Here is a 15,022-nt window from a genome sequence, read left to right on the forward strand (position 1 = left end):
GTTGTCTCGAGTTGGATGCAGCCAAGTTTGTGAGGCAGTGTTGTGACTGTGAGCATCCAAGCTAACACGTCGGGCTGATGCCCGGTGGCCTGGACTAAAAAAAATAATAATAATAATAATTAATTAACCAAAAAACTTTGAATATATTCGAACGAATTTCGGGCAATTAAAGTTCATTCGAACTTTATTTTGGGAAAAAGTGACAGCCCTAACTTGTACCAGAGATTTTCATCCGCAATTTATTTTCCCATACACATTTCGTAAAATGCTTATAAAAATAGTTTTACTGGTTCAAACCAAACGGTACAGATATATTTAGAAACAGGAGAGATTGCATAACATTTTACTGGGACCAAAACGTAAAAAAAAAAATGCGGGTTTAAAGAAAATATTTTTCCAATGTTGTTTTTTAAAGTTTTGGTCCGAGTGAAATGTTCTATGGTCTCTCCCGATTATAGCGTTAGCTGAACCGTTCGGGTTTCGACGAAGTACAACAATTTTTATAAGCATTTTATGAAATGTCTATGGGAAAATAAATGGCGGATGAAAATCTCTGGTACAGTGCTGAAGCAGGAAGTGACGTTCCACTTTGGCCTCTCTATAGTAGACTCAATACAGTAACTGGCAACACTTCACAGGCTGCCAGACTAGTGATCCTGCAGAAACTTACAATGTACCTTGTCAGCAACAGCTCACCCAGAACAACAGATGGTTTTTCCAAGAAAGACTTGGGACTTTCGTGGTCCAGCAGCGAAACCCATGCGAGACGAGCTCTTTTATGGTCAGATGTTTCCAATCTGAAATACAATTACCGACATTCCATCCGGTGACTGATCCAGTCGTTCTCGGTGGAGCTCGCAGACACTTATTATCTACAAAAGTGTCTGGACTCCTCCCACGTGCCCCTGGACTCCTCCCACACCCCCCCCCCCCCCCCCCCCACCTGACATAACGCAGGCCCCGTTTGCTTCCCATCTCAGAGTAAAGTTCAAAGCCGCTCCACATCATCAGCAAGTCATCAAACACAAACAACTCGTGCTTCAGCAAGCAGTGAGGAACAACCTCAAGCATTTCACTATGTAGTCGGTAGTTAAGTGACATTCGTCCCCGGGATTTATATTCGCTAATTGAAACCAGTAGGGAACTTATATAGTCAGCAAAAAAAATGTAATCGCCTCTATACTAAGTAGAAGAATAGAAGAACAATGAGGGCTGGTGCCACGATGAAGCTCTGAGATGTGTGTCTATGTGTCTCACAGATTGGCTCCTACTACGGCAGTGAGATCGCACCACTGGACATAGATGGAGATGGCGTCACTGATAATCTTTTGGTGGCAGCGCCCATGTTCTTCAGTGGAGGCCTGGAGAAGGGCAAGGTCTACATCTACAGAGTGACAGAGCTGGTGGGTGCACTCTACAAACAACGACGACGACAACAAAAACACAAACATACTGTACTGTATACAAAGGCATGTGGTGAAGCAGTGTCATAGTGGAGTCTCTACTGCAGTGATACTCAACTTGTGGCCCACAATGGAATTGCAAAAAAACAAAAAACAAAAAAATTACAGTGCACCTGAACGCAACATGCAAGATACCCGCTGAATAAGTGTCCAAATGTTCATGTCATTCTGGCCAATATTCTTCTGTTCTAGCATTTCAGTCTGGAATATGGAATATCTTTCAATAATCTATGATTTAGTTGCTAAATTGTCAAATACCGCCGCCTGCTCACTACCCAGGCACTTATGCATGTACTTAAACCTAACTAACTTAACCTAACTATCTATCCAGTGTGCACAACACTGTCAGCCTAAACTCCGGCTGACACCCCAAAAACCTACAATCCGCTACAGAAAAATGTATATTGTTTGTTTATTAACTGGCCCCTGGCCCCCTACCATTTCACGAAAGTGGCCCCCGGGCAAAGCAAGTTGAGTATCCCTGCTCTACTGTATATCTCCAGTCAGAGTCTAGTTTCCACTCGAGTCCCCAGTGTTCCAGTCCAAGTCACCAAAGAAGAGTCTGAATCGAGTCTGAGCCAAGTCCCCATTACCTGAGTATGAGTCTGGAGTTACTGAACATGAGCGTGAATCCACATGTAGGTGGAACACACGCGCCTGCCCTGGCACAAAATTGAATAATGTCACATTATTAATATAGCTATCATATGATATCCTATGCCAAATTATTAGGGCCTTACAAAAAAAAAAACAGAAATTAACATCAAGTAACAAGTCCAAGTCCTCGTCTCCAACTTCCGTGTCAGAATGCATCAATGCTGAAGTCTAATTCAAGTCACAAGTCCTGAAAATGAGTCCAGTGAGTACTACAACACTGCTGTGAAGTAAACAAGCGCACACGCACACGCGCTCGCGCACACACACACACACACAGACGCACGCACACACACACAGACACACAGACACACACACAGTATGACTGCGAAGCTACAGAATAACACCGGCGTACACTTTTGGCCGGGCCACCCGCTCATACAATGAATTGGGTCAACACCTGTTCAAACACTCCAACCTCGCTGCAGAACTCCAGACGTTCCCAGTGATTTCTTACACAGAGCAGAAGTGTCCCGCATGCACACTGTGACACACACACACACACACACACACACACACACACACACACACACACACACACACACACACAAAAACCAGACTCGATCGCATTCCAGGTCCACAATTAGCTCATGGACGCGCTGCAGCCAGACACTTGGCACCTGAAGTCGCTCGGATCAAACGAGAAACCTTAGCGATGGCATTGCGCGGAGACTTCATTAGATGTGTAGAAATTAACTCATCGGGAAGGTATTCCTCCCTTCAGAGACCCATTTCCACCCAGTCGTGGAGGCGAGAGCTTTCTTATTCCAAGGAAATTCCTGCTCTCTTTTTTTCTCTCTGGGATTATTGTGAATTTCTTCAACTGTTTTGACTGCGTAGAACAGGCACCGGGCCACTTGGCGTGACATAATTCAGTAGCCCAATAAAGTGCACAGTGCAACACAGGTGGCAGGCCAAGCTAAACAGTTACACGTGTCTCTCGCTATTGTCCAGTAAGACTTCATAATGCCGTGATAATAATAATAGGGAAACAGTGTTGAAAATAAATACATCTGATGTTGCCGCCGCTCCTGATGTTGGGATGGATGGTGTGCGATGCACTGGGTTATTGTTCTGGAAGATTATTTACATTACATTACATTACGTCATTTGGCAGACGCTTTTATCCAAAGTGACTTACAATAACACATTTTTGTCAGCAATAGAGCAATCAACTATGGAGCACAGTCTATGACAGCTACAACTTCTGAAGGAATAGTGGTAAAGTTAAGTCTTTGGAGTGTTTCATGTTGAACACTGGTACAGATCTTTATGCGACTGGTACATTTGCTGATCTTTGGTGGAGTGGGGGTAGAGATCTGGCACTATCGTCATAGTAAAATCTGGGGGGTACATAATATCATCAGTACTAGAGCCCGACCAATACTGGATTCTTGAGGCCGACGCCGATACCGATATTAGGGAGTAAATAAATTCCGATGTCGATATATCGGCCGATATTCTTATATTATATATACCCATTGTATTGCACAATTATTTTGCAATGATCCCTCAAATATCAAACACTTGACAAAGATGTGACTTGACATGACTTGAGATATGTCATGTAGGCAGGATTTTTTACAGCTTATCAATAAACTTTATTGTCCAAAATGACATCAATGTAATGAAACGGTCAACTTCACTGGGATTTTAATAATTATAAATAACTAGAAATAGAAAAACTCAAATAGAACAAATATCAAATATAACTTGAGTTAAGGAAAAAGATCAAATATACGCAACATGCTGTCTATAACTTAAAAAATACAAAATAAGAAAATATCGGCAATATCATATATCGGCCGATACCTATCAGTTATCGGCCAATAATATCGGTTGGGCTCTAACCCATTTCAGCCTATTTTCGCCTAAAAAATAGCCTCTAAAACCTAAGTCCGATTTGATAATAGACCCCCAAATCCTGAACTTTTCATAGAAATGTCAACGCCTACTAAAATAGTGATATCTCAGCCTCTGTAGAAGATAAAAACACACTTTAAAAGGCATTTGAGAGCTGACACATGTGGCTTTCCTTGTAAAAGGTGTTTATTGGTATGACAATTCAATAGCATTGTCAAATATTGCTGTAAACACAGAAAAATGTTAAAAAACTAAAAAACGTATGAAAAAAACAAGCAACAAATCACTCCAAACCACTCAAATAAAATCAAAAATGTGCTCCACACTGCCCCCTTGTGTCCCCTTGCAACCATAAAAAAAAATGCAGTCCATTTACCATCAAAGGGGCAAGTGTCTAAAGTGTCAGCTAGTGTTTAGCAAACACTTACAAAAAATGTCTGTAGTGTTTTCCAAAACACTCAATGTGGACAGGCAGGTTACACTGTATGCAGCCATACACAGTTAGCCCACTGCCTACTACATCTTTTTTGTCCAGCAACAACTGGCACTCCCTGCAGAGCTTCCGCTTCTCAAACACCTTCCCGAAGTCGTGCATTGGGGGACCTGTGGCTTCTCCTGACGTGCTGGGTGCTGGGGAGGCTGCCCTGCTCGATGTGCTTGGTGCTGGGGAGGCTCCCCTGCTCTCTGGAGTGGAAGGAGAGCCAAATGGAGAGGCTGGTCTGGAAGCTGGGGACAGAGGAGGAGGAGGAGAAGGAGGAGGGATCACAGGAGGGGCCCTCCTTGTCACCGGTGTGATGAGCTCCTCCAGCAAGGTCTCCAGCCAGTCCTTGTAGTGTTTGTGCCTTCCTCCAACAGACCTGGCTGCAACGTAGGCGTTGTAGCACGACACAGACAGGCCCCAGAAGAACACACGCCGCCACCATTTCTTCGACCGATGATCGAAACCATAGTATCCAATCATCTGGTCGAGGAGATCCACACCTGGAACACACATGAAACTCTGTTTACATACATACATTTTCACTCAAATGACCTCAGTGAATATAAGCTTACAGTATTTTAATTTTTGTTTATAAAACATAAATCTGTAAAACAAACCTTTCATGTGGCTCTGGTAGTCCGCCAGGCAAGCTGGCACTACCACATCAGCCCGGTGGGTCTCATCTCTCCTCCGCCTTACAGTCCCTGTTGCGCTGGGGTCATGGTGATTGGACAAGACCATCACCGTCTTTGTGTCTTGCCACACGCAGAAGGTGAGGTCATCCTGCTGTGCCACCCGGAACTCGTGCTTCCCCAGCGCAGCCCTCTTTGTCAGCCTGTGGTCCTTCGGCAGCCCCTTCCTATTGGCCCGAAGGGTGCCACAGCCGTACAGGAAAAGGCCGTTCATCTCCTGGAGGAGTTCTACACTGGTGTAGAAGTTGTCCATATAAATGGACAGGAAGGTGCCATTGTATGGCTTGGCGAGGTCCAGCACCACGCGCTGTGCCAGGCCCGTCTGCGGCGCCGCTTCACGTCCTGTGTACACCTGGGGAGTTTGCGAGAAGAAACACAAGTCTGAGGAAGGGCCTTGGGTGCTTGAAAGGTCACTCAAATAACAACACATTACAGAATACATATTTGCATATTCTTGGTGTGCTGATTTTTTTCCTTACTTTGAAGTGCGGAACGTAGCCTGTTGAGCTCTCCGCCATCACCCAAACCTTCACGCCCCATTTGGTTGGCTGGAATGAATGAATGAATGAATGTTTATTTCACACATTACCAAAAGATGCAGGTTACATAGGCAAAATAGAGGTGAGACAATTTGATCAATCAATCAGCAGTACCTTCATTGGCAGGTATTGCCGGAATCCAAGCCTGCCTTTGAACTTGATCATTGATTCGTCAATGCTGACTGTGCCGTTGACCTCATAGAGGTCCTGGAAGCGCTGGTTCAGGAAGTCCAGGTACCAGCGCAGTTTCCAGAGCTTATCAGCTGGGTCGCCTTGTGCGTTGTTATCTTGGAGGTGATGGTATCTGAAGAGGTGAGAGAGGGGAGGATGGAAGAGGGGGGGTAGGGGAGGGGGGGTAATTAGACACATATTACAATATATTATAAACAATATAATGTCTTGTATATTGTATACAATATTGTATATTGTATTGTATATTATATACAAGTAGACACATCTTGGATGAAATGAAAAATTGTAGGCTATATCATTATATAGGTTAGTTACACTTGAGGGTTACAGGGTCTGTCTAAGTGCAGTGTCTGTCTTGGTGCAAAGAGTGAAGCGCATTCTCTCCACATTCCTGACAATTGAATAACAATAGGCCTACTAGGTGTTTGCCCACACACAATAGGTGTAGCAGCCGAGCCCAGCAGGGGTTTCTTACCCCAGTGTATAAGCTCGCTATAATGGCAATACTCCCACTACACTTCTAATACATTTGCAATATATTTCATTTCCCTTAGGGCACCATAACAATGGTACTAATGTTACATTTTATCTATCAAACTACTATTATTTATATAGCGCATCCTATTCAATGGGGCGCATCTATATCACGCAATGGTTATAATAACAAGGATAATATTATTGTTCTTAGCCTACCTCCAAATGGCGTCAAATCGGTCCCGGGACATATTCTGGCCGAAGTTGGTTCTGAAGATGTTTTTGGATAGCCGCCAGTACTCTCTTCGCACGGGAAGTTTCATTATCCCCATGGCGAGACACAGCCCAATGAATGTTTTCATTTCTTTCACTGTTACCGGCGTCCACTTGGCTGCTTTTCCGCCTGGAGGAATTGTGCGTCTCTGGTCGGCATATCGGTTCGTCTCCGTGACAAGACGGTCCCACATCTCCTCCGTGTAAATTTTCTCGAAAGAAAATAGAGGTGTGGAATCGGCTTGTAAGCCAACACCGCTTTTCACCCCGGGCACCCTTTTGAACGCTTTGACCGGCAAAGGACGGTAATAGCGCTGCTCCGTTACCCAGTTTCCATGGAAGCCTTCGAATTGGTCATCTTCGTCAGACTCATCATCATCGTCATCCTGAAACATAGTTCTGACCCACTGATCTCTGTCCAAGGGCTGCCAATCTGGGTCTGTAACTGGGTCATCATTTAACTCTTCATCAACGGTGGAATGTTCGGAATATTCCGCGTCTTCAAAATCGCTTCCTTCGCTAATATTATTTTCCTCCTCCATCGCTCTACAGGTCCGCTCAAAATGAAGAAAGAAAAAACTTTTCCTCCCCAAAACAATCCCAGAATGCATTGCGAGACCCCACGTGTGTTTTCTGAATGATTTCATTTGCCTAGAGACCGGAAATAGGCGAAAAACTACAGCTAAACTACAAATTGACGTAGACGTCATCCCGTCTTCAAAGGTATATTGACGCGAACGGCATCCCGTCTTTAAAGGGAGAATGACGCGAACGTCATCCCGTCTGAAATGGGCTAATCAGTACATATACCTGACTCCTGTTCTTTATGGTGGTGGTTTTGAGGGTTTACAGAAGGGGATCTGCTACTGTAGCGAAGGCCAAATCGAAACAAATGTGTCTAAACTTTATCAGCCGACATAGCGGTAGTTTTTCAACGTGCTCCTGGGCCACTGCAGAATGGCTCTGCTCTGTGATGGTCTCTGCACAAACCAAAACCATATGTTTCAAATTAAGACCCCCCTGAACTCCCTCTTTGTCACACACACGCGCGTGCGTGCACACACACACACACACACACATATACATGCACACGCACACACACACACCAGGTAGCTGAGAACTAGACTTTCCTAAATCAACTCCCTTCCCATATATTCGACTGAAAAAACAGGTGATCTCATGTTTCGTCTGCCAACTATGAATGATATTATGAGGAATATTGGGGATGCCAAATGGAGCAATGACATGCATGACTGCTGATGGGCTCAAGTATTTTGGCTCCATTTTGGCCTGAATGCTTTCCATCAAATGTCTTTCCAGTCGCGTAGACGCAGATCTATGCCTTCAAAGACATGGATATTTTCCATCGGACTTTAACACTACTAGCTAAGAATAGAACGGAGACTGAAATAATAACGCTATGGCTTTCTTTGGTTCTTTGGTCAAAAATTCTTCACTCTTATTGACCAAGATTTTTTTAAGTTCAAATAACCCAATTCATATATTTTTTGTTTGAATACTTTTTTATGAAAAAATTGAAAAAAAGAAGAAAAGAAACAGAAACAAAGAAATACAACATGATTATTTGACTTTAAAATGGGTTTTGAGGTAAGCGAAATATAACAAACAGCGTGTGCCAGATGGAGGGGAAAGAGAGTAAGACAACAGTCCCGCTTGGTCTCATTATGAATTGTCTAAATACTGTAAATGGATGGCAGTTGATCTGAGGAACGGATCAGTGTGTTGAGTGGAACGCTGGACCATGGCTCTACCCGCTGGACGGGGAATAGGAGTTTCTTGGATCAACACGTTCTCTTTGATCACATGGGCTAGTTTGAAGAATGGCCCTTTGGCATACAGTACGCTTCTGTCTCCAGAGAAGGATCTGTGCTGCAGCTTGTTTTTGTTTATGTGTACATTTTTATGATCAGCATGCCAGCGTTTTTCCTTCATAGAGGAAGTCTTGGTAGCACAACTGCTCCCGACGAGCACTTGGCGCCTTGCGCCCGGGCCGCCGCTGTGTAAATCTAAGCCCCGAATGGGTGCATGTAGACGTACTGTAAAGCGCTTTGAGCGGTCATCAGACAAGCGCTATATAAATCCAGTCCATTTACCATCAAGTTCAGTCTCCTCCAATCATGCTTACTGTCGTGTGTAGTCACCCCCTAAAGGCCCGTTCTGAGACAGTAAAAACCCTGCATGCAATGCGCACATTGAGGGAAATGTCAGTGTTGATCATGCGTGCGTGGGTTAAGTGTCTCGGCTTGTTTGAATGCCGTTTATGATGTTGTAGGCATCCGCTGCCCATGACGGCTTGGCCTTGAGCACCGACCCACATTTTTTCACTTCCGATCCGATTCCGATACCTGAATTTGGATATCTGCCGATACCGATATTATGCCGATACCAATATTTTTCTTGAATATACAGTATAGGCAAAGATTTGGGCAATTAAAGATTATTATTTTTAAATATACCTTGCAAAAAGCAGATAAAATTAAGAAAATATACAAGGCAAAGAAGGATACTATTATGGGCAAATTACGGCCAGCGCTCCCTGTGCGGCCTGCGCTGGAATTGAAAAAATAAATAAAAAATAAAATCCGATTCCGATCTGATCCGATTCGTGAATTAGTGCCAATATCGGCACCCGATATTGGATCGGACTGGTCCCATCCCTACAATGCATTATAATAGGCCACAAGTGTCAACCAGTAAGACCGGGAGGCTATCTGCCCCATCTTAAGATTCATAGATACACAAGCATGATTGAACACGACTAAAACACCCTTTAGCGAAACAACAACAACAAAAAGATGAAGGATTGTGCAGTGAGTGACCATGTTTTCCCTACCTCCTCAGAATCGTTTCATCCTGGAGGGGGTGCTGGAGATCCATAACGGAGGGCAGAACGCTCGCTTCGGCTCGTCCCTCGCTCCTGTGCCTGACCTCAACGGGGACGGCTTCAACGACCTGGTGGTGGGCGCCCCGCTGGAGGATGACCACAAGGGAGCCATTTACATCTTCTTCAGCCAGCAAAACAGAATACTACGCAAATACAAACAGGTACGATGACCGAAATACGTTCAAGATGTCCGTGTTATCTCTTTGTATTTACTGTTTGGATTCTAAAAATGGACAATGCAAAAACCTTGGGAGGAAATCAACATACCACGCAGCAAAAACAGCTGGTCAAAAATATGTCCAGCTCAGATGGCTTCCATCTTCAGAATACACGAGGGATCAGCCGAGCAGCATTTTGCTAAACAAACCGCATCACTGGGTGGAAATGGCAACGGCGCCTGAGCTTGAGTGTCTGACTCTAGCCGGCTGACCCTGTTTACATTTTAAAAACTGCGACAGTTCACACAACTTTAACACGACATGCATAATATTATACATCAAACTCTTGAGCTAATTCTGCTCTCACTCAGAATGTTAAAATATAAGCGATGTGATGTATAGTTTTTGAGATATTAATGTTTGTTTGGCACAACTCATACTAATTACCTGCCGCGGGGTTCCGCATTTCTGGGTGGCAAGTGACGTCACGCTGATCAGTCCTATAGAAAACACAGTAAAGAGAAGAAACTTAAAAGCTCAGTTCTGTTCTGAAAACAGTATAAAGTCTCAGATGCATACTGCGCACGTTGTAGTGGTAGGTGAGGTGAGAATAGCACAGGCTATATGTTTAGTATACTGTATATGTTAAGAGAAATGTAGGAAAGCTGCTGTACTAATTGTAAATGTGGACATATCCTGGTAAATGTGTGCATTTACGGTACCAGTATGGTACCAGTTTTTGTTTGCAATGTGTGTCAAAACTATTGTCTGAACTATTTGATTTACACTTTTAGATCAAATCGTTGGAGAAATGACAGGTCTAATCATGACTCTAATCATAACATCATGAGCTGTGGTTGAGTTCATTCTGACGCTTCATGTGTTGCTGGTCTGTCTCTTTCTCAGAGGGTAGCAGCAGCAGACTTGGCTCCTGGCCTGCAGTACTTTGGGCGCAGCATCCACGGCAAGATCGACATGAACGAGGACGGTTTAGTGGACTTGGCAGTAGGCTCCCTTGGTGCTGCTGTGCTCCTCTGGTGAGTCAGGTCGCCATTGTAAGTAAGAATTTGTTCTTAATGACTTACCTGGTTAAATAAAGGTTCAATAAAATAAAATAAAAGTATTTCATTCATTAATTTAGTAAATACAAGATGCTGTTATCAGAATGAACAACAGTCTTTCCATGGTGCTTATATTTGCAAGAGTCCCAGGCGGGCTCTGTGCTGGGCCATTGTATCTATATAAATGTAACCTATTTGTAAGGTTACTCTGGAGTTACTTCCGGTAACTCAACCCCCAGCGTACGCCCCCATACGCTGGGAGTACGGGGCTCGCTCTCGTATGGGTTACGCCCACTGACGCCAAACTCAATACAAAAACCTGTCCGTTTTACGGTTCTCTTGCTTGTCATTAAGTGCGCCTGACTGCTATATAACATGACTTTAGACCTGTTATGAATCAGTGGGGTCTTTCGTAATATTCGGGCTAAAAACCGAAGCTCAGACCACGTACGTGTCTGTTTATATTTACAAAATTCACGCTTGTTGTTTTGAATGGCCGGTTGAGCCCCAGACAGTTCCAGGTCCCTTCCCGCCTCCCTTCGCTCAAGCACATGTTGAGATAAGTCTGACGTTGGGGTCAGGGGTCATGGGTTGTTGGGTTCACCTTTTAACACTCGGGTGTGTTTTCACAGGTCGCGCAGTGTCATCCGGATTTACGCCACGGTCCGGTTTGAGCCCAGCAAAGTCAACATCTTTGTGAAGGACTGTCAGAGAGGCGGCAAAGACGTCACCTGCATGTCAGCCATCGTGTGTCTCAACGTCACGGGCAGGACGGCCATCGCGCCGGCAGAGGAAGTTGGTAAGCCGGTGAATTCAAGTCATGATTCAGCAATACGGCAATAAAAGCGTGGGATTTTGGAGTAATTCAGATGATAGTTAAGGGTTCCACGAACGTGATATGAAAAAGCTCTCATTCTTTAAATAGGGACGTCACCATACTAGAATTTCTACTTCGATACCGATACTCGGGAAAATATCGATACTCGATACCATTTTCCATACCACGTGATGACGACACATCAAAAATAAAAGTTAGACAGATGGACGGACAGACGCACACTTCTCCATCATCTAGGCCGAATAAAACTCATTCAAAGTTTGCACTGACGGAAGATTAGCCCTGCACTAGCCATCAGCCTATCAGAACACGTTTAGCTTGTTGAAGCAACAGAGACCCACCAATGACAGGGAGGGAAACATCAATGATTTTTCCTTAAGAGAAAGTACTGCTGGTATCGAAACTGTTGCAAAGGAGTGTTTGTATCAGTTTCAAATTTTTTTGTATCGATACTTCTCGACAACTGTTGCAAATGAGTATTGTATCCGTTTCAAAATTTTAGTATTGATACTTTTCGATAGCATCGATACTTTTGACCACCCTATTCTCTAATGCGCCGCACTCAATCATATATACACGCAGACGCTGACACAGTCAGCTTGACTGTTGTTAAACGTTAAACCGCTGGATACTGTCAAACCTTTAACAGACCTTTCCCCCCCCCCCCCCGGACACACATGGGCTGTGAATTTTATATTTTGGACGTGGAGCTGCACTGAGCTTCAGCCATTATTCTTCAGCCTGGAAAATGAGTACATGACAGGGAGAAACAGGGCCTGTCTGCAAGTAAGAATAGCGGAGTTACTCAAAATGATGTAGATCCCGCATGTCTTGGCTCCGGGCAGTGCTGTCGGACATGTGACTTCCCAGTGAGAGGGCTGATGGCTCCTTCCATTCAGAATGCCAAAGGAAAATGTCTCTTTACTACAATCAGTACAACGAGATGATGGTCTCAGGCGGCCGCCTACATGCCAGAGATAACGCTGCTGCCTCCAGTGGTGGTATATATTATCTGCTGTCAAATGTTACTTCTTACTATTGTGTGAACATTAGCACTGCCATGCATTTAGTGTCTTTTCTTCAGTCCACACAAGAGCATATCTGTTGTAATATCTGAGTGCTGGTGGTGACAGAGCATAGATAACCAGTCAGGTAATCCACACCTCTGGTTTGTGACAGTCAGTGTTGGGGGTTAACTCATTACAAAAGTAACATATTACATGTAATATATTACTTTTAGGAGTAACTCAGTAATATAACGTATTACTAATATAGTATTACCCTCCCTCATTACCACCACTGAGGTGCCCTTGAGCAAGGCCCTTAACCCCAACTGCTCCAGTGGAGCTGATCAGCGGGCAGCAGATCAGACTGTGGTTGTACTGGTCAGCTTCCAGGTGTGTGAATGTGTGTGTGAATGTGAACAGGGCACTCCTGAAAAAGAGAGCATTGCTCTCAGTGAGACTCCCCCTGTATAAATAAAGGTTTAAAAAAAAAAAAAAAAAAAAAAAAAGGATTTCAGTAATATTATACCAGTTACTTTGTCAAGTAACTCAAGTTACAAATTGAGTTACTTTTTTTTTTAATCAAAAGCACATATTTAAATAAAGATACAATAATTTCCTAATCAAATGATGTGTTTTTATGCAAATAACCACTATAAATGACAAAGGAAAAGGATAACATTTAGAATTTGGACAGTTTACACTGACTTCAAGACATTGCTTCAAGACAGTTTAAAGTCCCTGGAAACCAAAATCCACAAAAACGTTCTAACTATGTTATTTAGGGTCTTATGTTAGTAATGATGTGCCTCAGAAATTATTATACATTACTTTCAACCCAAAGCCTTAAAATCAACACTTTTCTACAAGATTCTACAAGATACTTCCTCATTGAAGACAGCAGTGCGCGAGGTGCTAAAATGCAGGAGCTTATGACATCATAAGCTCTATATAACCTTTGTACACGCACGCAATCTGCCCCTCCTTTTGTCCGTTCTTTGCCCCCAGTGACAGCGCTCCCTCAGTGTCCGTCTGCCTCCCACTCTGTGCCTCTCTCCCTCTCTCTCTCTCTCTCTCTCTCTCTCTCTCTCTCTCTCTCTCTCTCTCTCTCTCTCTCTCTCTCTCTCTCTCTCTCTCTCTCTCTCTCTCTCTCTCTCTCTCTCTCTCTCTCTCTCTCTCTCTCTCTCTCTCTCTCTGGACTAGTGTGAGAGAGCACAGAGAGACACACAGCCTGGTGACGCGAGGTTAACTCACACATACACACACACACTGCGCTGTGCAGTCGCAGCAACATCTCTCCCTCCGAGCAACGAACACACACGCGCGCGTGCGCGCACACACACACACACACACACACACACACACACACACACACACAGTGTGTGTGTGTGTGTGTGTGTTCGACACACGCACTGGATCTCTCTTTCTCCGTTTCCCTCCCCCCCTCTCTCTCGCGCTCTCTCTCTCGGAGGAGAGAAATGTCCCTGCTGCAGACGGGACACGCCCACACAGTCCGCGGGAGAAAATGCACTCTAAAAAGTAATTGATTCCTATGACTTTTGCCAGACTGTCAAACCTAAATTTATATACTTTGCGACGTTCATCATCGTTCAAATTTGGCTGGTGGCTTATTAACATAGGGTCCTGTGATGTGATTAACTCAAAATGCTAAATAATAAAGAAATATTTCTGGTTTCCAGGGACTTTAAATAATTTTTCGGGATGGTTCCGGGGCGGCGATGTCATTCTGCTACTGCAGTTATTTTGGTGAAAGTGATGCAACAGTAGTGTAATAACTAACGAGTTACTCTACACAGACACTAATATTGTAAATGAACTTATTACTTTCAAATGAAAGTAACTAGTAATATGTAGTATATTACATTTTGAAAGTAACTTGCCCAACACTGGTGACAGTGCAATCCCTGCAATGCACTCCAGTTGCTCTTGGGACCTGAGGTGTTGTGCCGGCAACAACAGCCCACCTACGTACAAGCACAGTTACTCTGATCACAATTTGTTTGAAGAGATGGGACCCCAGGGTTGAGTTTCACCGTGTATAGGGGGGCTAGGAAGCAGGGGTGCAGGGGGGCATGTTCTTAGTTAACCCCTTGACCGCCTGACATCTTTATCAAATCTATCTATCAGACCTACCCAAAACAGTGGCGGACGGAAGGTACCTTGTCTTCCCTGGTTGGATACAGTGTTAACAGGTTTATTTAATTTTCCTCGCATTGTCGTGTCTGGCTAGTAATGCATGGCAGATGATGTGCTGGTGTTTGTGAGCTCGCTCTGCTCTGTTGTACAAAATGGAGCCGTTGTTTTTTTTACCATCTCAATAAAGTTAGTATAATGAATGCAAATATGTATTTGTATGGAAGCTTTTATTTCTAGGCAAAAAAGGATACAATTAATTATTTTGGGA

At 43.9% G+C, this 15,022-nt stretch overlaps 1 protein-coding gene across 1 annotated transcript in view; it reads left to right on the forward strand.

The window, feature by feature from the left end:
• LOC310791653 (integrin alpha-11-like) overlaps positions 1 to 15,022 on the forward strand; it is a gene marked incomplete at its 5' end in the record, with an annotated part of 85,784 nt that overhangs the window by 41,528 nt on the left and 29,234 nt on the right. Inside the window, 4 exons of the mRNA XM_083653303.1 lie at positions 1,260 to 1,403; positions 9,494 to 9,697; positions 10,601 to 10,731; positions 11,388 to 11,554. Coding sequence (XP_083509429.1) covers positions 1,260 to 1,403; positions 9,494 to 9,697; positions 10,601 to 10,731; positions 11,388 to 11,554 — 646 coding nt within the window. The remainder of the gene's footprint in view (positions 1 to 1,259; positions 1,404 to 9,493; positions 9,698 to 10,600; positions 10,732 to 11,387; positions 11,555 to 15,022) is intronic.

This window comes from Poromitra crassiceps (genome assembly GCF_964638095.1).
Source record: "Poromitra crassiceps genome assembly, chromosome: 16".
Classification (NCBI taxonomy): Eukaryota; Metazoa; Chordata; class Actinopteri; order Beryciformes; family Melamphaidae; genus Poromitra; species Poromitra crassiceps.